Genomic DNA, 22,007 nt, shown 5'->3' with positions numbered 1-22,007 from the left:
TGGTGGTTTGAGACTCATACTCAGTCTCCCTCTTCTGTATCTCATTGACAAGAGTTGTGTAAAACTCAAGTGTAAGTCACTAAAAAAGCTTTTTACAATTAAAAGAACAACAACAAACCCAAGCCTCATATACCAGCTAAAACTTACTCATCTTTATTAATGTAATATGAAGCCACATGGGTAACAGCACTGTAAAGGATCTTGGCCATGTTTTCTGATATTCCTCATGGAATGAGCATATTCTGTAAGGAGGCAGCTTGTATTAATTTGCTTGCTATATTCTCTAACCAAAGAGGGGTTTGGCTCTCTATACCTCTAGTCACATTTGAGAATCAAAAGTACCCAAAATATCTGTCCCTCCAACTATTTCTGCCAACAGAGGTTCAGATGTTTCACTTTTCAAAATAAGACTGTGGTTTATAACATACTCTTAGTTTTTATAAATTTATTGACAGTATCCATATTCTCAGAGCACTTAATCTCATATCTTCTTATTACTAGAGATTTGAGAATAAATCAGGTTTTTTTTTTGAATCCTTTATTTTTTTTATATAATCCCTACACTCAATGTGGGGCTCGAACTCACAACCCAAAGATCAAGAGTTGCACACTCTACCAACTGAGCCAGCCAGGTGCCCCGAGAATAAATCTGTTCTAACACTATAAGTAATATCAATAACTATTTTGTATTAGTGATAGCTTCTTTAGTTCTCTCTAGGACTTTATTTAAGCTCCTAAACTACTATGAACAACTGTCAGTTCTCAAAAACTTTAAACGTTTAAACAATATCCACACATTTATAAGCCATTCGGTGTTGTTTTGAGTTCCATGATAAAATATTTAATGTGATTACTTTTTTCATGAATGCTCTGTTTTGTGCTTGTTTTTAAGGCAGATAAAACTGAATGAAAATGGCAAGAAATGTACGTATAAAACTCATATGCTTTTAAGTTTAACAAAACCTGGACAGCTGATCAACTGCTATTTCCATTTTTTACTGAAACACATATCAGAAGTCTGGTTTGATGCTACTGTCTGATTCACAGGACTATGTAGTTATTTATATTCATTCTAGCTAAATACATAATTTATTCAAAGAATGAACATTTATGTCTGGATTTCAAAAATAGCAAGACATTTTCCAAAGGCCTAAAGTCATACTCCATCTCCATCATTAAAGCAATGTGTTATTTATCTTTTAAAAAGAGAAAAACAATGTTAACAATTCCAGGCTGCTTCCTAAATGCTTCCACTGTGATGAATGAAGAGCACACTGCACCAGACTACTGCCCTCCAGTGACTTCTATATCCACTGAAAGCAACAAAACCAAGAGACAGATGTGAACCTGCGGTTGTCGGTTCATCACTTTGGGAATTACTTTTCATCATAATACTAAACTCTGTGGCTATTCCCTTCTAGAATTTAAGGGCTTAGACTGGTATATATAAGTTGATAAAGGAGAAAGGGTCATTTGCCAGTTTTAGAAAGCAGCTGAGTGCCCAGGAACTAGATGAAACTGAGAAATCTTGACAAGTACAGTGTTCTGCTCGTGTACCTGATAGGTATTCTAGGCAATGCTGTGTACAGGGGATTAGGACTGGGCAGAATCAGCACAGGATATAGTCCTACTAAGCAAACCAGTAGAGGAGATCGGCATGTGAACTTTTCACTCTCAAAGACCACTCATGCACACATGTCTATCTAAAAGGCAATCAGGAGCTTCGATGGACAGAAGAGTCACTCAGCAGTATCAATTTCTCTGCATTACTTGAAAGGCAAAGGTCCACATGGAGTGTGTAAATCCCCAAAGGCAGGAGCAGGAATCTCAAGCAGTAGGAATTCCTTGGGGGGAACGCTTTAAAATCTTCTGTTGGGTTTGCATTACCTGTGTGGAAATGCTTGGTTTACTATCCAGTAGATGAACATGGAAATAAGAAAGTGGCGATCCAGCATAACATAAATCAAAGACAAAGCTAACAAAAGTTACTTAAGGGGAAACACCGAGGAGCCTGGTGTAAAAAGTCAAAACCACCACCCGTGATTTAGGGCAGAGGAAATGAATCTCTCCCAGCAGTCATCTAGCAGGGATTAACGGACAGACACTGGGGACAATGACACAAGAGGGCAGGAAAATACTCTCTGAAAACATCTCAGATACCATCTATGGCTTGAAAATTCTTTCCAATACTTATCAGAGATAAAGCTCCTGTTCTGAAACAAAAGGCAGGCAAACATTTTTCTCCTGTTGCAGCAAATAAATCATTGAATTCCATTCATTATATAAAGTTATATAGTTATTCTGAAAAGTTAATTTTGATTATATTTATAAAGAACTTTCTCCATTTCACTTTATGGCTCCCAAAGTACTCTATAAGGTGCCACCTAAACAGAACATTTTGGTTTCACATGCTGGTCTTCTAGGCCTCATTATATAATTACAGTCTTAAGCTATAATTAGCAAAAATAGAGACTAAGTAGTACCAAAAAGTTAGCAATGAATACACTAGATTACATTGTCTTACCACACTTCCAAGATGAAAAACAATTTTTTTGTGCTTGCTTTGGCAGCACATACACTAAAAAAAAAATTTTTTTTAATGTAATAGGGGTAAGATGTAAGGAGAAAAAAATGGGGCAAGAAATACCTCAAGAAATTTTTCTGGAACATATTTGACCTTAGGTATGAAATTTTTAAAAGGTGGCAAGGTTACTGAAGTGTATACTTCAACAAAATTAAAAAATTTTCTTCTGTTAAGTTCATGAAATAGAACCAAATTTCTGTGCCAGACAAGGATGATTCCACGCAACCTGCTGTGTGTGTAAACAATGCCTTCTTGTATTCTACAACCTTGATAGTGAAGATCAGAGATGTTGGAACATCACTGATAACCTGGGAGGGATTATTCCCAAATTCAATAAATGCAGGCCCACAGAGACAGTAGTGTCAATTCTGCGAAGCTCTGAGAAAAATCACGGAACCATTCCAGAGGTCTGAAACACTCTACTCAAACCCTGGTTATTCTTATTAAAAAAATTTTTTTTAACATTTATTTGTTTTCAAGAGACAGAGTGTGAGCAGGGGAGGGGCAGGGAGAGAAGGAGACACAGAATCTGAAGCAGGCTCGAGACTGAGCTGTCAGCACAGAGCCCGATACAGGGCTTGAACCCATGAACTGTGAGATTATGACCTGAGCCGAAGTCAGAAGCTCAACCAACTGAGCCACCCTGGAGCCCCTGCTTATTCTTATTCAAAAGGGTAGAAGCCACCCTTCAATCCCCATCCTGCCACAACTAGAGAAGGATGACTTATCTAGGTAGGACTACTCCAGATTCGCCTTCCTACAACACAAGATGTCTGCTGAAATACAAAATATTGAAGACTACACAAAACTTTTATAATTTTTAAGTAGGCTCCATGTCCAACATGGAGTTTGAACTTGTGACCCTCAGATCAAGAGTCACGTGCTTCACTAAGCTAGCCAGGGACCACTGCACAAAGAGAACTTTTAATATGGAATATAGGATTGGAGCAGAGGTGAGTAGCAGCAAATAGGTGACAAATGGGAGAAGGTAAGAAAATGACTGAATTTCAGTTTTCTTTACACGTCCTTGTTTCGATGTCTCCCTTTGGATAAAGGTCCCAGAAATGAGGAGGGGCAGCCCCATTCTGCACAGGGTTCTATGCTGGAGGGTGACAGGATGAAAGTACAATCTCTATACCCAAGTTCCTGCTAGACAGCAGGCAGCAAGTTAGGAAATTACACACAGGTCAAAGGGACGTAAACTTTCTCTGAGCACACTCATCTGCCTCTTCAACTAACAAACTATGAACCTTGCTGAAAACGAAGTAGTATTATGTCAAAAGAAGTGAATGGAGAATTAATCAACTTTTGTTTTTTCCAAAGCCACTGGACTTTCAAAAGAATCTATAAAGATATTCATTTTAGCAAGATCTTTGGCCATCTTGGCTACTTAGCAACCTGGCTTAATCTCTCCTTTGGAAAAGCTATGTTTATAACAAGCTTCTTCCAGTAAGCACCACAGCACTAAACCACAACATACTTTTCTAAGACTTTACATCCCTTTAATCTCATCTCTTTCGAGTCAAGATACAAACAAATCTGAACTTTTTTTTTTTTTTTTTAAAGGATTTTACTTTTAAGTAATCTCTAAATCCAATGTGGGGCTTTAACTCACAACCTCAACATCAAGAGGTGCATGTTCCACACACTGAGCCAGCCAGGTGCCCTTGAAACACTTTTACTGGGGGAACACCTTCAAAACTCAACATGACTCGACACTTTCAAGTTTTATTGCTCATTTCTTGTGTGTTTATAAGGTACTGAGTTAGTTGAAATATGGTTCTTTTAGATGGATGAGAGATCGGCTTTTCTAACATTTGATTCATATTTTCCTGCCCAGCCAAACTTGATAATTTGTAAATGAACAGTTCACCGAGTAGAAAATTACAAAAATAAAATTATTTCCCCTGAACACATATTGTACATATAAAAATGAGTAAGTGCTTTTCAATATTATGATGTTAGGATACCATGTCTGATAGAGTTTAACAGTTCTTCATGACCAATGTGACTCTTTCCAACCTCAAAACAGATCTGTTCTCCCTAACCTCCTAGGTCAAGTACCCCTTCTTCATATGCCCACAGAAACCTATGTAACTATCAAAATTGCTGAACCATGGTAGCATGTGTATAGCATTTTCTTGAGTAAGGACTGCCACAGGCTTAGATTTAGAAAGAGCAGGAAGCATACTCCTGCACGCACATCCTAGTCAATGCAAGATTCTATATCTAGCACACTGAGCAAACACAATGAATAAAACCTTCAACAGTGCAATACACTGCACTCCAAATTAGATCTCTGGATACCGCCAGGACTTACTTCCTGATCACATTTGATCGGAGAATGCAAAGGGAAGCTTTGCCAGGTAGAAAGAGGCAGAACTATTTTTCAACCCCTTCCTAATGGATGGTTCTTTACAGAGGAACCACAGCCATGGTAAGATTTACCATCTTTGGACCTGGGAAAGGACAAATACCAAGGGGAAAATAACAGAAAAGACAAATCCATTGGTAATTTTCTAAATTGATCTAGCTTTTATCAGTATTTGTTCTATCCAAACTCATGATTTGATTATAGTTCCCTAGCTGGGTAAAATTTACATTTAAAAAAATGTTCTTAAACATCTGATATTAACATAGTTGTAAAAAACAGATTTAGTATATGTAGATGAGTTTAGTATTTTTTTTTTTAATTTTTTTTTTTCAACGTTTATTTATTTTTGGGACAGAGAGAGACAGAGCATGAACGGGGGAGGGGCAGAGAGAGAGGGAGACACAGAATCTGAAACAGGCTCCAGGCTCTGAGCCATCAGCCCAGAGCCTGACGTGGGGCTCGAACTCACGGACCGCGAGATCGTGACCTGGCTGAAGTCGGACGCTTTAACCAACTGCGCCACCCAGGCGCCCCAGTATTTTTTTTATTAAAAAAAATTTTTTTAACGTTTATTTATTTTTGAGAGAGGGCAAGCAGGAGGGGGACAGAGAGAGAGGGAGACACAGAATCTGAAACAGGCTCCAGACTCTGAGCTGTCAGCACAGAGCATGACGCAGGGCTCGAACCCACAAACCATGAGATCATGACCTGAGCCGAAGTCGGATGCTTAACCGACTGAGCCATCCAGATGCCCCTATGTAGGTGAGTTTAAATGCAGTTCTTTGGGAACCATATTTGAGATCTATCACTGCATCTAGGAACCAAATAGTACTCAGTTCAATATACCTACAATTTAGAATAGCAAAGCCTATTTTCTCTGAAAATTCTCATTGTAATGGAAGAGAACGAATACAACTGCCCGAACTTACTTCGCAGCAAGAGCCTATTTTATTATTTTTTTAACATCCTTCATCTTCAGGACAGTCTAGCCCTACTCGGGCTGCCAAAGGAGGCAGAATGGATCTTTGTGGAAACAGAAAACAAGTAGGAAGAAAAGCTTGCAATTTATTTTTCATGGAAGGTTAAATAAAAATCTATATTTTAAACAGACATCTGACTTCATCTATGCTCATTTGACAGATTAATTCATTCATTCACTCATTCATTCAAAGAATTACTACTGTAGACGTTGTTTTTAGGTGTTATGGAGATAGCAATGAACAAAGCAACAAAAATCTCTACCCTTATTTATAGGCTTACATTTAAGAAAGCTAAGGCCCCCCCAAAAGGTTAAATGTCCTATGGCCAAAGCCTTGGGCTAAGCTAAAATCAAGTTCTGAGCTCCCCTTCTTTCTCCTCCTACTCTAAGTATAGGACTAAACAGCCTGTTAATCTCCAGTCTCACTCCTCCACCACAACTGAAGAGCAGATTTACCCAGAATGAGACTGTGTTGGCACTATCATCAATGTTACCTCCATGCTCTGACTTCCAAATATGTCACTGTTTTTTGTTTTTTGTTTTTTTTTTGTAAGTCCTCCTCTGCGTGTTGGCCACCTTCAGCTGGAATACACTGCTAGTATTTAAAAGTCAAGATGCCTAGGGGCACCCGGGTGGCTCAGTCGGTTGACTATCTGACTGTTGATTTCGGCACAGGTGATGGGATCAAACCCCAGGTCAACTCTTTGCTGGGTGTGGAGCCTGCTTAAGACTCTCTCTTTGCCCCTCCTTTGCACATGCACGTGTGCTCTCTTTCAAAAACAAAACAAAACAAAACAAAACAAAACAAAACAAAACAAAACAAAACGTGACAAAAACTCAAGATGCCTAAAATCAAACTCCAAAGAAGTTTCTCCCCCAACTTTCCCATTTCCAGTAATTATACCACCTACCCCCCAGTTATTCAGGCTTCAAAATCTCAGCAACTACTCTGACTCATCCTTCTCCCTCCATCTTGACATGCATGTGGGCTACCAAGTCTGGCAGATCACACCCTTATATCATTTTTTCACTGCTACAGCCCATCTAGGCCCCCTTAACCTCCGAAGTGGATGCACTGCGTTCTTAATTGTCTCCAGGCTGGCTGTCAAGCCATTATTATGTTCTATGCCAAAAAATTTCTAAAGCCAAGTTTTGATCACATCACTCCTCTCTGTTCATAAACCTTTAGTACCTACCTATTCCCTACTGAAACTAAGTATCAACTCTCCAGCCCATCATTCCAGGAACTTCATCAAATGGCTCCAAGATAATTTTCCTAGCCTTGTCTCCTTTATTCACACCATATATTTTAGGAAAATGAACTAGATAACTTCTTGTTGCTCATATTTCCTTTTTGCATGGAATGCCTCTCTCATGTCCACGTTACTCTTCCAAGAGCACTTCAAATGCACCTTCTTTCATGAAACTGTCATGCTCAAACTAGATGAAATGTCTTCTTCTTCCAATCTCTGATGATGATAATTTGAAACTTGGGGAACTTCTCTGTTCTGTCTTGGGTTATGGTTATCTGGCTACCTGGCTGATCTACCTGGCAATTCTTTGAGGGCAGTGACTCCCTACTTATCTTGGTATCCCCAGGACATACTTTCACAGAGCAGGTCTCCAGCTAGACTTTTTAGTCAAAGTTGCTGAGAAAAAGTTAGCTGCCCCAAAAGTGAGGTTAATACTTGTCAGGATCTCTCAAAGAGAGATTTTACTTTCTTCTTTTGCTGATTTCAAAACTTGAAAAGTACCAATCCAAAAAATAACATACTTCTTTCAATTCTTGGAGTAACGTAAAGGACATATTTGGCTGCAATTTTTCTGAAAAAACAAGCACAAAACCCTAAAAACATAAGAAAACAACCCTAAAGATGGAATAAAAGCAAAGAGACACAGACTAAGACACAGTGTAAAGGTAGAACAGATACTAGAAATACATTTACCCACAGGGCAGAGTGCAGAAAGAATTCAACCCAGCAAGGATTCAGAATCCTGCTGGGAGAGAGGTATAAAATTTGCATTAATGTGGGGAATTTCGATCCCTTAGCAGCCAAGGGATACTAAAAACCCTAAAAAGAAAAAAGAAATCAGAGAGAATTTCAAGATTCAATTCTTCAGAAAGAAGCTTATTATTGCACTGCAGTAAGATTTCCTAATTATACACACTAGTTTAAAGACCCTTCACTTAAATGTACACTGAGGGGCACCTGGGTAGCTCACTCAGTTTAACCGTTTGCCTCTTGATTTCAGCTCAGGTCACGATTCCAGGGCTGTGGGACTGAGTTCCACATAGGGCCCCATGTTGGGCATACAGCCTGCTTGGGATTCCCTCCCTCCCTCTCTCTCTCTCCCTTCCACCCTCCCTCAGCCCCTCTCCTGCTTGCTCTTCTCTCAAAATAAATAAATAAATAAATAAATAAATAAATAAATAAATAAATAAATAATTTTTTAAAAAGTACACTGAAAATCAGCGTACTTTTACTCAGATACTAGCTTTGACTAATTTTTTCACCCTGGCAATCCAGGTTTTCAACATCTCTTTTTCCCATACTTTAAAAATCCAATTAAAACAGCAGCATTAAGAATTCACTGAAGCAGAAAAGACATGGAAAACTATAGAAAATACCTATTTTAATTTGAAATATTCTGAAAACATGAGTACTCGGGCAGATATGCTGATTATGTGGACTTCACTACTGACTACTGATATTTTTTCTTTCCATACCTTTTCTATTTAAGTGCATTTTTCATTATAGGATAATGTAACTTCTTCATAGAAAAGTCTGGAAAAATATTACCTACAATATTATCTGTTTCTTCTAATATGTTGGCATTATCTCCTTCCACTGATTTTTTCATTTTCCCTTTCCCCGAGGGGAAATCATGCTGTCATTCTAATTTTGTACCCTGATTTCTTTTTTTTTTTTTTTTAAATTTTTTTTTTTTCAACGTTTATTTATTTTTGGGACAGAGAGAGACAGAGCATGAACGGGGGAGGGGCAGAGAGAGAGGGAGACACAGAATCGGAAACAGGCTCCAGGCTCTGAGCCATCAGCCCAGAGCCCGACGCGGGGCTCGAACTCAGGGACCGCGAGATCGTGACCTGGCTGAAGTCGGACGCTTAACCGACTGCGCCACCCAGGCGCCCCAGTACCCTGATTTCTTAACCCTACAAACCATAAACATTTTCAGGTTGCTACAAGTTTTCCTAAATATTATTTTAAGTGGCTACATAATATTCTACTGAATAAGCCCACTACAATTTACCTTATTATAACCCAGTTTTTTTGCTAAAAGATTTCAGCTGGATCCATAACCATTCCCTTATAATAAGTGGATCATTTCTAAAACGTTTGTTTCAAGTGACACTGTGACAATTTTATGCACATAACTTAATCTATATCGTGGGTTGTTTTCTTAAAATGGATTCCAATAATTGATTCTGGATTTTCAAAGTCCAGAGTCACGTCTCAGAGTGCCAGTTTAAGTGTGCACTCAGCTACACTTTTAACAAGAGAGGTAGAAGAGAACAACCAGAGAATCAACAGTATTCTGTGTCAATCAGAAGCCAGTCAAATTGTAATTCCTAGCCAACTACTTTGATTAAAGCGTGTAACTATGGATCCAATTAGTGTATGTGATTTGCTAAATCCCACCTTTTTGCCTGTCTACTCTCTCTTAGCTACTAAATACACAGATTTCCCTCCTTTATACTTTTTTCTTACCAAGACATACATTTTGCCAAGAATATGTGCTTATTGGTGAGTCTATCCATATTTGTGCATGTACTTCACTGTACATGTGTATGTTCTTTTTAGAAAAAATTTTTAAGTTTTATTTATTTAAGTAATCTTTACACCCAACGTGAGGCTCAAACTCACGACCGTGAAACCAAGAATCACATGCTTTTCTGACTAAGCCAGTCAGATGTTCCCTGTGTGTACTTCTATACGCTATTGTTAACCTATGTACTTTCTCATATGTGCATCTGAAATAAGCATTTTTGCATTTTATTATAAATATGTCTGTGAATATTAAAACATGAGGTCAGGGTTATGAGCTAATTTGAGAGTTAATAATGACTGAACATGTTGTGTATCTGTTTATTATCCTTTGCTAATTTATCTACTGGGGTCTTCAGTTTTCTCTTAGCAACGTACAGCTGGCCCTTGAACAACACAACGTGGGGGTTAGGGGCACTAACCACTGTGAAGTTGAAAATCCCCATATAACTTCTGACTCCCCCAAAACTTAACTACTAATAGCTGACTGTTGACCAGAAGCCTTCCCAACAACATAAACATTTGATAAACACATACTTTGTATGTTATATTCATTATATTGTTTTCTTAAAATAAGGATTGAGAAAAGAAAATGTTATTAAAAAATCATAAGAGAAAATTTACAATACTATATTTACATTTACATTTACAATACTATACTATATTTATTTAAAAATTTGTATATAAGTAGATCCACACAGTTCAAACCTGTGCTGTTCAAGGGTCAATTGTATATGATATAAAGACGAAAGTTGTCATATTTCCTTCCCAATCAGTGACGTCTTTCTTCAAATATTGTCAAATTTGCTGATTTTTGTGTGTTTGCCTCCTCTGTTTTTAGGCTGAGAGAAGCCTCTCACATAGACCATTAGTTTCTCAAACCATGAACACTGAAGGATGGATGGCATGGTCTCCTCTGCAGTGGCCTAAAGCAAAGGTGAATCTTCACTTTACTTGGCCAGCTCTAGAATTCACATGGGGACAGGAGCAGAGGTGGAACAGAGGTGCCAGTTTATGCCCAGGTCAGCTAGAAGTCCAAATTACCCACTCTTCTTAATCAGAAAACAAAAACAAAAACAAAACTAAATAAAGACGATCGGGGCGCCTGGGTGGCTCAGTTGGTTGAGTGTCCAACTTCAGCTCAGGTCATGATCTCACAGCTCGTGAGTTCGAGCCCCACGTCGGGCTCTGTGCTGACAGCTCAGAGCCTGGAGCCTGCTTCTGATTCTGTGTCTCCCTCTGTCTCTGCCCCTAACCCACTCACATTCTGTCTCTGTCTCTCTCAAAAATAAATAAACATTAAAAAAAATTTTTTAAACAAATAAAGACAACCAAAAGCCACCCCAGCACCAGTGAGAGTACCCCACACTGGACTACAGATGAGACCCCAAATGGGCTACCCTGTTGATCCTGTGTGGTTCAGCAGGTCTTTCGGGCCTGTGGCAGACGGCCCCTTTCAGCCAACAGCCTTGGACAAGTCCTAATTCTCTTGACTGGATACTTCGTATCAGGTGCCTGACCACACCTCAGTACCGTTATAGCACCCAGGGATGCTGGAATGCCACCCCACATGCCTGAGAAAAGGCAAGTCCTTTGTATTTAATTTCAGTATATACACTTAAGCAGAGAAGCCGAAAAATTTTGGTTTTAGTAAGAAGTAGAATGTCTGAAACAAGGAAGGTCCAGCACATACCTGATTTCGCAGAGGCTGTTGCTGTGACGGCCGATCCCTGTGTGTGTGGCTGTCTCGAGTTATTGCAGATGCACCAGAATCTACATGAACTGACCCTACTGGAGTAGGCTGGAAAAATATAACAAAAAGTCAAATGGAAGATGGGCCCAACTTAATGACTCTGCAAAGGAGAGCATCATTCCAATTCTAATAAAACAGTGGTTAATTGTTGTTTTCAGTCATCATGGGCAGTTTCAAGTCTTCTCACTTTGCTTATCTGCAAAAGGGAGGCCACCTGGTCCTCAATAGCTCATTAGAGAGCAGCTTACCTTGGAAAATAAGAAAACATCCTACAGTGATGTGTTAGCTTGCTCTCAGGTACTGTGAACTCCTGGCCAGAAGAACTAATTCAAAAGTTTTTCATGATGGGTGCCTGGGTGGGTCAATCCATTAGGCATCCAATTCTTGGTTTTGACGCAGGTTATGATCTCATGGTTTGTGAGTTTAAGTCCTGAGTTGGGTTCCACACAGACAGTGCAGGACCTGCTTTGGATTTTCTCTCCTTCTCTCTCAGCCCTTCCCCTGCTCATACTCCATCTCTCTCTCACATAAATAAATTAAAAAAATAAATAAATAAACAGGCGCGCCTGGGTGGCTCAGTCGGTTAAGCATCCAACTTCGGCTCAGGTCATGATCTGGCAGTTCATGAGCTCGAATCCCATGTCAGGTTCTGTGCTGACAGCTCAGAGCCTGGAGCCTGTTTCAGATTCTGTGTCTCCCTCTCTCTCTCCCCATCCCTCGCTCATGCTCAAAAATAAATAAAATTTAACAAAAATTTTTTTAATAAAATGAATAATAAAAAAAAATTTCTTATGGTGCTGGGTTCCAATTCTACAGAAGCAGGACCAGCTTACGTAGCACCAGCTTCTGGATCATTCAAGCAAAAGTTCTTCTTAAGAACTGGCTTAAGTTCTGGTATCTTAGGCCATACTGGTCATAATCCTAAAAACGTATAAAGGAGTTGCTCCTGCTTTCTAACTCTGGTAATTGTAACCTATGGCATCACCCTGAAAAGGCTGGCATACGTAAAGTCCACAGTCAAAGGAATGTTTTTTCCACAGATTTAAGCAGAAAGTCTGGCAAGCGAGGTAGTGCTGGTCTGAAGTGATGAGGTAAAACAGGATACTTACAATAGGTCTCCCGACCCAATCGTAGGCATAGTCAAAGGTGTAGCCTTTCCTTTCAAAGAGGTCTGTGAAGAGGGTCCGTAAATACTCATAGTCAGGTTTTTCAAAGAAGTCTAATCGCCTGACATAGCGCAGGTACGTTGCCATCTCTTCTGTAGGAAAGAGATGAAAGGCCATGCTCATGAGCTGAATGCTTCCTATGGTGAGAAGCTCTGAGCCAAGTTAGGAATATTTGTGTTTTCCTCATGACCCAAATGAAAGTGATAAAACCTGTCTTGGTCTAAATGACAATAAAAGGAAATGTGAATTTTCTAGAGAGCGCCCTTATCTAGAGACACCAAGTCATTGTCTCTACCTACTTCAAAGTTTTAGTCACAATGGCTGGAATGTCCTTCTAGCATCCTACCTGGAAAGTTTTCACAGAGAGCTTCAATGGGAGTATTCCTTTTGGTGTCACCAATTTTCTGATATCTCTCTTTTAATGTATCAGCCTGTAGAGCAAAGGGAGAAAGTTATTTGGAAACAGGTGCCAAGTATGGGAGGTCCAATATGTCTGGGGATGCAATGGTTGCTTCACTCAAACTGGCAGGAATTGCTAGGCTCAATCTTCTTTCTAATAAATAAGAAATGTAACAGAGATGATGTATTTAACGTCTGCTCTGTTCTGGAAGGTTTTATTTGCAAATATATTTAGTAGTCTCAGATAAACACCATCAAATGTAATGAGATGAGTGGTTAGGAAAAGGAAATAAAAATATCATATAGCAGTTATTTTCAAAACTGCAGAAGCTTAGTAATCTCCCATGACCACCGGGGTTCAAAAATTCAGCCTTCTCCTTCTTAGATCAGTTCTATTATAAGATTAAAAATATTGCTAATCTAAGTGTGGGGCAGACAGATGGCTCCACAGAATATTTACTGTGAATCTGAATAGGGGAAAAAAAAAAAAAAAAAAAGAATAAGTAGTAGAAGAAAATGCCTTTCCACAATGTGCTTCCAGAGGGAAAAGTGTTACCTATGATAGAGGCATGGCTAACAGGCTAACAGGTAGGTTTCATATATGTCAGCAGCTCAGAGCAAACTAAGTTTGTTCAGGATTATAGACAGAAGGCTCCTGGAGCTTGGACCAACAGTGTAGCCTCAAGGGATTCTTGTGAGGCTCTCCCTAGCTGGCTGCACCCAGTTTTAAGCAATAGTGTTCTATAGTAAGTTGGAGAGGGCTGCCTGGGTGGCTCAGTCGGTTGAGAGTCCGACTCTTGATTTCAGCTCAGGTCAAGATTCCAAGGTTGTGAGATTGAGCCTTGGTTCTCTCTCTCTCTCTCCCTCTGCCTCTCTCTCATGCTTGCATGCCTGCATTCCCTCTAAAATAAAAACATAAAAATAAAATAAAATAAAATAAAATAAAATAAAATAAAATAAAATAAAATTGGAGAAATTTTAGATCTACAACTGATACTAAAATGATTCGTAGACTGTGAGTGAGTTTCAATTAATACACAAATGTATTGCTTGGCTATGTAATGAGTAAATAGAATATGAAACTCTATCTGACAGCTATCTATACCAATGAAAAGATACATATGACTAGGAGAAGACTAGGAAGTGTTAGGAGAAGAATTTAAGGGGAAAGAAATAAAATCTTCCCAAAGGGAAGGGGCAGAAGCTTTACTTTTCAGGACAACGGTCTAGAAAGCACAGCAAATGAATCATTCTGCCCTTCTGGAGGGAGAAAGGGAGGGGGCCAAGGGGTGTGTAAGTACCTAAATCTATTGATTAAGTTTCTTTCCATACTAACATGTTGAAATAAATCACAACTCAAAAATATACCTCACATTTAACTATCTAAAATGGGACTTAAAATGGGTTAGAAGCTCACCATTTCCTAGTCTAACCAGCCAGAGGCACAGAATAATTACAGTGGTTAAAATTATTATCAGTAGTTAACTCTGACACAAATACACTGTACTGATACCTAAGGAAGGCTATTTAAACTACATGTTTCACGAGGAATGGCTATTGTCTGCATAGGCATTTATTGAATAAGACATATGAAGAGCAATGTTAAACCTGGATTTTTATTTTAGTTCAGGTGGATCCTTAGCCTTGATAGGATGAATAAATATTTTCCAGTTCTCCTTAGGGGCACACCCAGCTCTGTTGGCCTTGCTGGTAAAATGTGTAGCAGCTGCTGTCATCAATTTGTTCCAGAAATTCCCCAGTACACTGGGAACACTCTTCTTGCTACATAATGGTAGTGGAGGAGGAAAGTGACACAGAGAAAAGCAGCAGTGCCAAGGCTGGGAGGGAACAAGGGAAGAGACTGTGGAAAACCCTAAAACAAGGAAGAAGGATTCACAAGGGGAAGAAGACAAATGTGAGCAAAACAGAGCTCCCAAAGCCCAGGGAAGCATCTACAGTATAGACAATATAACCAGCCCCTGCTTTTCATCTCTGCAGCCAGCCAATCTTCCCAATTGTGCTTCTTGCAGACGTCAAGTCAGCAACCCCTTCATTAACAACTGAGTATTGAAACAAAGCCCTCCACTGAGCACTTTCAAGGATACCTTGAGTCCTTGCCAGGGTAGGCTGCCTCGAAGGAAATACATGAACATATGGCCCAGGGCTTCCAAATCATCCCGCCGGCTTTGCTCTAAAAGGGAAGACAGATCACACATTATGTTTGCAGTTATTAAAGCAGAAAGGGGTTCAAAACCAAGTAATCCCTTCAGAAACCCTTCTGCTCTGGAAAGGCGCTGCTTACTAATTCTTTGTATATCTAAACCAGGGATAGTATTTCAGATCAAAACCAAAAAATACTGTGTGCTTCCTTTGCCTAGAGCTGTCACTGGCAAGTAAATATCAAGTGAAAAGAGCAAATCCTAAACTAAAACCAAATCTAAATCACTAAATGGTGAGTAGCCACCCCTCGGTCACTGTTGTCACCTTCCTGAAAGTAAGACAATTTAAATGAAATGTTATTTCCGGTATATGGGCTACAGTTACCCTTTGGGTTACCATGATGGAAAGTGAGAAGATAAAGCAGCTAAAACTTTTAAATGGTCCATCCTAATGGCCAGGTCTGCAAAGACACAAGCTGTGGAATGCCTAGCATACATGTCTAGTGCTTTTAATTCATCATAAAAATTAACACTTAAAATATAGTTTGACATAAACAAACATCAATGTATCATCTCTCAGCTCCATGCCATTTGTACCATGTTCCATAGCTACCTTAAGAAACATTTAAAATTTGGGGCACCTGGTTGGGTCAGTGAGTTAGGCATCCGACTTTGGCTCAGGTCATGATTTCAGTTTGTGGGTTTGAGCCTTGCATCAAACTCTGTGCTGACAGCTCACAGCCTGGAGCCTGCTTCAGATTCTGTGTGTGTATTTCTGTGTGTGTGTGTGTGTGTGTGTGTGTGTGTGTGTGTGTGCGCGCCCCTCCCCTGTAATTTATCATTAAGGTGCCCTATATGGAAAAATAAAACAGGATCCCCGCATTCTGGGAGCTTATCAGGCAAAACAAATTGCTAGGTTTTAGTTTCTTTCATTTGGGAAGACTAAGATAGTAAAAAACTAAAGAATAGATAATAAAAAATATTGTAACTTCATCTCAAAAGACGTCCTTATATATTCTTGGGTTGTCAGACTGAATGTAAGTAGTACATGCCTCTATTCCTAATTTGCCAAGTATGGCTCATCCCAGATATCTTATGTGTTTATTTCTCAGAATCAGGTTGAGGGCTTTATCAAGAGAAGTTAAAAAGACAAGACTAAGGGGCTACTCTAAACTTGATTGTGCTTTCTTTGTGCAGAAAGTAAAACCTACGAGGGAAGCAGGGAGGAGAGCTACTCAGCTCAAAATGCAGAAGTACAACATGTTTAATGGCTGCCTTCAATTATGGGAAAATGTGCACGACAAAGAGTGAATAGAACTCTACAGGGTGGATCAGGAAACAAAAGGCAACTTGGTAAGTTGCAGTTTGAAAATGGTTTTTGGCAAGGTGGTCACTAATGCGAAAAAGAGGCACCCTGACAAGAGATAAATAACATAAAATTGAGTGGATGCACATCAATTGAAATAATCTTAAAAAGAATGAAGTAAAATGGCAAGACCAACAGAAGCTTTTGTCTACACAGCTTGCCTGGGGTTTGCCACCAAATTTTATATATAATTGAAAACATAAAGGCATTAGACTGGAAGAGTTTGTTAATAGGACCTAAATACACACAAATAAAAAAGAAAGAACAAGCAGGGTGAGTTGAGGCCTCTCATAAAGCAGGGCAGACAAAGAAACCACACCCTGCAGTTTCTCACACTGTATCACACCTACACATTGCCTTTCCATTTTTATATCCACTTCCTGTAAGAAGAGGCCCCTTGGTAATAAAAATTCACTGGACAGTTGCACTTTTGTTGGTTGAGCACTAGAGGGCAAACCTCTCCACATTTTCAATACTGATCAATCCTGAGAAACGCCCAACTTCTCTCCACAGCAAATCCCATTATAAAATGAGTGCTTTTTAAATACACACACACACACACCCCAAAAACACCCGTAAACCTACTAGAATAACTAACAAAGTGATTTTCCAACTACTGAGCACCATGAAAAATAGTTGTGGAATATGGCATAATAGGAAAAATAATGGCTCCCGAATTAGGTTATCTAGCTCTTGGCCCATTCTTTCCATTCATTCGATCCACGTGAAATTCAGCATGGCCAAGTCACCTATTTTGGGCCACAGTCCTCTCACCTGAAAATAAAGTGGTTGGGGTGACTGGGTGGCTCAGTTGGTTAAGCATCAGACTCCTGATTTCGGCTCAGGTAATGATGTCTGGGTTTGTGTCAAGCCCAGTGTGGAGTGGGAAACCTATGGGATTCTCTCCCCTCTCTCTCTGCTCCTCTCCTGCTAGCTCACGCACATGCACTATCTTTCTCTCTCTCTCAAAATAAACAAGAAAAGAAAGTTGGCTGATGTAGATAATTTGAAAAGTCATTTTCCAGTTCTAAAATTCTAAAGTAATTAATCTATGATAATTTAACCCATTAGTAATTAATCTCTGATAACTTAATCCTTTCAAAAAAGTGAAAACCAGAGTCATGCTTCATTTGTGTACTTCTCTGAAAACCGTATTCATTTAGTTCAGAATTTCCACATGCTCTCATTTTTTTCATGAAGGGTATTTTCCTTTTCAAAGAAGAAAGGTTTCAATACAAGTGGGACAAGTAGGACACAGAATTCTTTCACACCATAAAGGCCTGCTTTCAACCATTCAGAAAGACATGCTTGGTTTACATGTATCACACCTCTGATTTTAGGTCAAATATATTTTGCTGGAGGAAAGTGTCTAGATGACCCAGTGTTCTTACCCTAACTTCAGTCGTTAAGAATACAAAGTGGCTAATCTGATATGATCAGGTTTAGGAGGCTTCTTCCCTTGTTCTCCCTTACAAAACAGACAATTCTCCCCAAGTCATTTAAAGATGCACTTCCCTTTTTCTTCATTACAACATAAAGAATGCTACACATTTAAAAACCAATATGGGGACATCTGGGTGGCATGGTCGGTTGAATGTTCCACTCTTGGGGCACCTAGGTGACTCAATTGGTTAAGTGTCTGACTTCAGCTCAGGTCATGACCTCACAGTTCATGATTTCGAGTCCCATGTCAGGCTCCATGCTGACAGCTCAGAGCCTGGAGCCTGTTTCAGATTCTGTGTCCCCCTCTCTCTGCCCCTCCCCTGCTTGCATTCTCTCTCTTTCTCAAAAATAAACAAACATTTAAAAAATTAAAAAAAAAAAATAGTGTTCCATTCTTGATTTCAGTTTAGGTCATGATCTCACTGTTTGTGAGTTCGAGCCCCAAACAGGGCTCTGCACTGACAGTGTGGAGACTGCTTGGAATTCTCTCTCCCTTTCTCTGCCTCTCCCCTGCTTGCTCGCTCGCTCTCTCTCAAAATAAATAAATAGACAAACAAAGAAAACAAAACAGTATGATTCAAGGTCCTATACCTCTCTGCTTTGAGACCCTGGACAGAATTTAAAGGGCATATAATAACCATCTATATGTATTCTCTGTAATCTGGAGAGGGCAAAAACATGGTGATAGGTTCAATGTGACCCAAAAAACTCTAGAACTCAGGAATTTCAAGTTTGGAGATAAACTCAAAGTTCCAGCAGGAATGGCTACACCAGGAGATGAAAGTACCAGTCTGATGATCTTACACACTTAAAATGTATTTTGCTGAATAAATAAATAACTACCATTTAGAGTCTTTGCTACTACGAGGCACTGTGCTAAATACTTTATATGTATTACCTCTCAGTATCCTATAGTATAATGTATTATTATCATACCCATTTCATAGATGAGATAACTGAGGCCGAGGAAAGGTTACTGGACCAAAATCATATAGATTTAAGCGCAAGAGCCAGGGTTTGCAAACCTTTTTCTTAACCATTATCTGTACCTTATCTGTACATATTCTGTAAACCATTATCTGTACATAACACAGAGACCCATCTCTGTCTCTTCTTGCCTTTCCTGACAAGAATAATAAAATCAGAACATGGACTGCTGTGCCTAGGAAGCAGGAATTAGAACAACTTCTAGAGTCTGTCAGTTAAACCAAATAATCATGACTTTACTATTTACGACACAGTCTATCTAAGTAAAAAGGAAGAAAGAGGGGATATTGAACACTATGCAAGAGAACTATGTTACACATACTACCCATTCAACCCACAAACACATCCTTGTGAAATATTACTCTCATTTTACAGATAAGTTTCAGGAAGATTAAGTAACCTGTCCAAAATGACACAGATAATAAGTGGCAGAAGCCCTTCTAGTCTAATTTTAAAGTATTACATTTAGTTAAGTGAGGATTTTCATACGTTTACTGAAAAAATCCTGATAGCATTCAGGATTTCTGTTCCAGTCGTATCAGTTTGCAATATGATAGTTACTCTTCACTAACACTAGAATCCTCATTTGAAAACATAGGCAGTTTTGTCAATAAGGCAACTTTGTAGTCATTTAGTCTTTAAAATACTTGTTAGTGCACAACAATTCATTAATATTTAAACACCCAATATAATTAGCTATGTCTAGGAGTATGGAACCTGATAATATTCTGTTTACATGTCTACTCTCAAGAGTGGTGTATTTTTTAAAAAATATTTATTTTTGAGAGAGAGAAAGAGAGGAAGAGAGAGAGGGAGACACAGAATGTGAGGCAGGCTCCACGGTGTCAGCACGGAGCCTGATGCAAGGCTTGAACTCATGAACTGTGAGATCATTACCTGAGACGAAGTCAGATGTAACCAGCTGAGCCACCCAGGCGCCCCAAGAGTGATGAATTTCAAACATAGTTTTACAATCACTTTAGAATGTTTTCTTCATATAGAATCTTCCACAGAAGCCCAATATATAAAATAGATAAAAATGGAAGCTTTTCTGGAGAAGCTAGTGAGGGGCCCAGGGCTTATTTGGCTTTCCCACTGTTCCTTAGGCTCTCTTACAAATATTCTCCCCTGAACTAGTTCCTCTAACAAGTAAGGCCTTCTGCCTTGATTGAGCTTTCACAAATTGTCTATCCTGAATACAATGTACAATTCCTCTATTTTCATTGAGTAAGACATAGGCTCTTCCTCAAAGAATTATTCATGGAATTATGCACAGTGAACAGAAGCCTAGCACATGTTTTAGTAACACACTCTTCCCCAGTTCAGATACCAACCAATCTGATGTCCTTTTCAGGACTGTCATACATGGAGTCATTCATTCATATGTAAACACCAAATTCATCATTAGACTTACTCAAATGCTATCATTTTATTTTTTCAACTTTTTTTTTTTTTTTTTTTTTGGGACAGAGAGAGACAGAGCATGAACGGGGGAGGGGCAGAGAGAGAGGGAGACACAGAATCGGAAACAGGCTCCAGGCTCTGAGCCATCAGCCCAGAGCCCGACGCGGGGCTCGAACTCACGGACCGCAAGATCGTGACCTGGCTGAAGTCGGACGCTTAACCGACTGCGCCACCCAGGCGACCCTCAAATGCTATCATTTTAATACAACAATTCAAGTGCCCACACTGCTAAAAAACTAAGCATTTGGAAACATAGTATAAAGAATTAAATAGGGGTATCTGAGTAGCTCAGTTGGGTAAGCTTCTGTCTCTTGGTTTCAGCTCAGGTCATGATGTTATGGTTATGAGATTGAACCCTGCATAGGGCCCTGTGCACACAGCATGGATCCTGCTTGGGATTCTCTCTCTCTCCCTCTCTCTCTGCCCCTCCCCTGCTTGTGCACGCTCTCTCGCTTGCTCTGTCTCAAAATAAATAAACATTAAAAAAGTAAAGAATTTTACTTAAAGAAAAATCTTTAAGTTGTCAACAGGATACTTAGGAAAGTTACTAACTCACCATCTTAGTTTCTCAAGTATAAAAATCACTTGTCTTGTGAAGCAAGAAGAACCACAAGTTGTAATGCACAAAGGGGACAAAAGTATTATTGGAATAAAAAGTTATTTTAAGGACCCGCCCCTTTTCACTGAGCAGAAAATAAACACACCTTTGCCAAGATGCGTGTTGATAGACATGTATCTTGCAGTTCCAGTTAAACTTTTGTGCTCCCTATAAGGTATGTGTTTTTTGGTTTCAGGGTCAATGTATTCCTTGGCCAGTCCAAAGTCTATAATGTGTATAACATGCTCTTTCTTGTTGCCTTGTCGGCCAATCAGGAAATTCTCTGGCTTCACATCTCGGTAAATGAGATTCTTTGAGTGCACATATTCCATTCGAGAAAGCTAAAAGAGAATACACAATGATGAAAATACTCTAAAGAAGTTTACTGGGAAAAAACAAACAAGCAAACATCCATACATTTTCTTTTATCAGCCCAAGGTTTTAACTACTGAAATGGAAGTAAAACTCATTTCTTCTTCACCACCCAGTCACTTCACGCTTGTAAACCAGAAAAAATTCTGATACAAATACATACATAACAAGTATCAAGTTAAGTGAAAGTGAGACAGCCAGTTCAGCTCATAATGTTACAATTTGTAAATGATGAATAGAATTAGGTGCTTTTATGCTACGTCAGAAAGCACACATTTGAGAGGCTCGAAGTATCCCCAGCCAGGATTATCACAATACGTCGGCAACCTCTGAAGACAGGTGCCACTGTCACATTCACCTTCTGCCCACACCTTTGTATCTTCAGTCAGGCAGGCCTCCCCAACCTAGTACTTTCTGCTGCAAAAACATGGGAAGTGAGGTCCAGAGAAGTAAAGATTGCATCGATTTTACAGAGCTAATCAGCAGCAGAGGTAGAAGAGCAGTTTTTATGTGAAATTAAATATAGCCCCAAATAATAACCATAACATTATTTCAAATTTCATTGTTTTATTTCTATC

At 39.3% G+C, this 22,007-nt stretch overlaps 1 protein-coding gene across 11 annotated transcripts in view; it reads right to left on the bottom strand.

Annotated features, from left to right (window-relative positions):
• Nucleotides 1-22,007, bottom strand: part of CSNK1G1 (casein kinase 1 gamma 1) — a 183,341-nt gene that overhangs the window by 26,857 nt on the left and 134,477 nt on the right. For 6 of the 11 annotated variants that reach the window (XR_006704063.1, XM_045447922.1, XM_045447918.1 and 3 more), the window contains exons 6-10: nt 21,164-21,398; nt 15,146-15,231; nt 12,988-13,072; nt 12,585-12,733; nt 11,416-11,523 (exon numbers count right to left, since the gene is read on the bottom strand). Coding sequence is in view for 10 of the 11 variants with exons in the window: in XM_045447922.1 (XP_045303878.1) it covers nt 11,416-11,523; nt 12,585-12,733; nt 12,988-13,072; nt 15,146-15,231; nt 21,164-21,398 (663 nt within the window). In the remaining variant the exon portion in view is untranslated. Of the gene's footprint in view, nt 1-130; nt 1,888-11,415; nt 11,524-12,584; nt 12,734-12,987; nt 13,073-15,145; nt 15,232-21,163; nt 21,399-22,007 lie in introns of those variants that run through there. The other 5 variants (XM_045447923.1, XM_045447920.1, XM_045447925.1 and 2 more) reach the window with 2 other exon arrangements.

This window comes from Leopardus geoffroyi, chromosome B3, assembly GCF_018350155.1.
Source record: "Leopardus geoffroyi isolate Oge1 chromosome B3, O.geoffroyi_Oge1_pat1.0, whole genome shotgun sequence".
Classification (NCBI taxonomy): domain Eukaryota; kingdom Metazoa; phylum Chordata; class Mammalia; order Carnivora; family Felidae; genus Leopardus; species Leopardus geoffroyi.
This window is presented reverse-complemented; position numbering and strand designations above follow the sequence as displayed.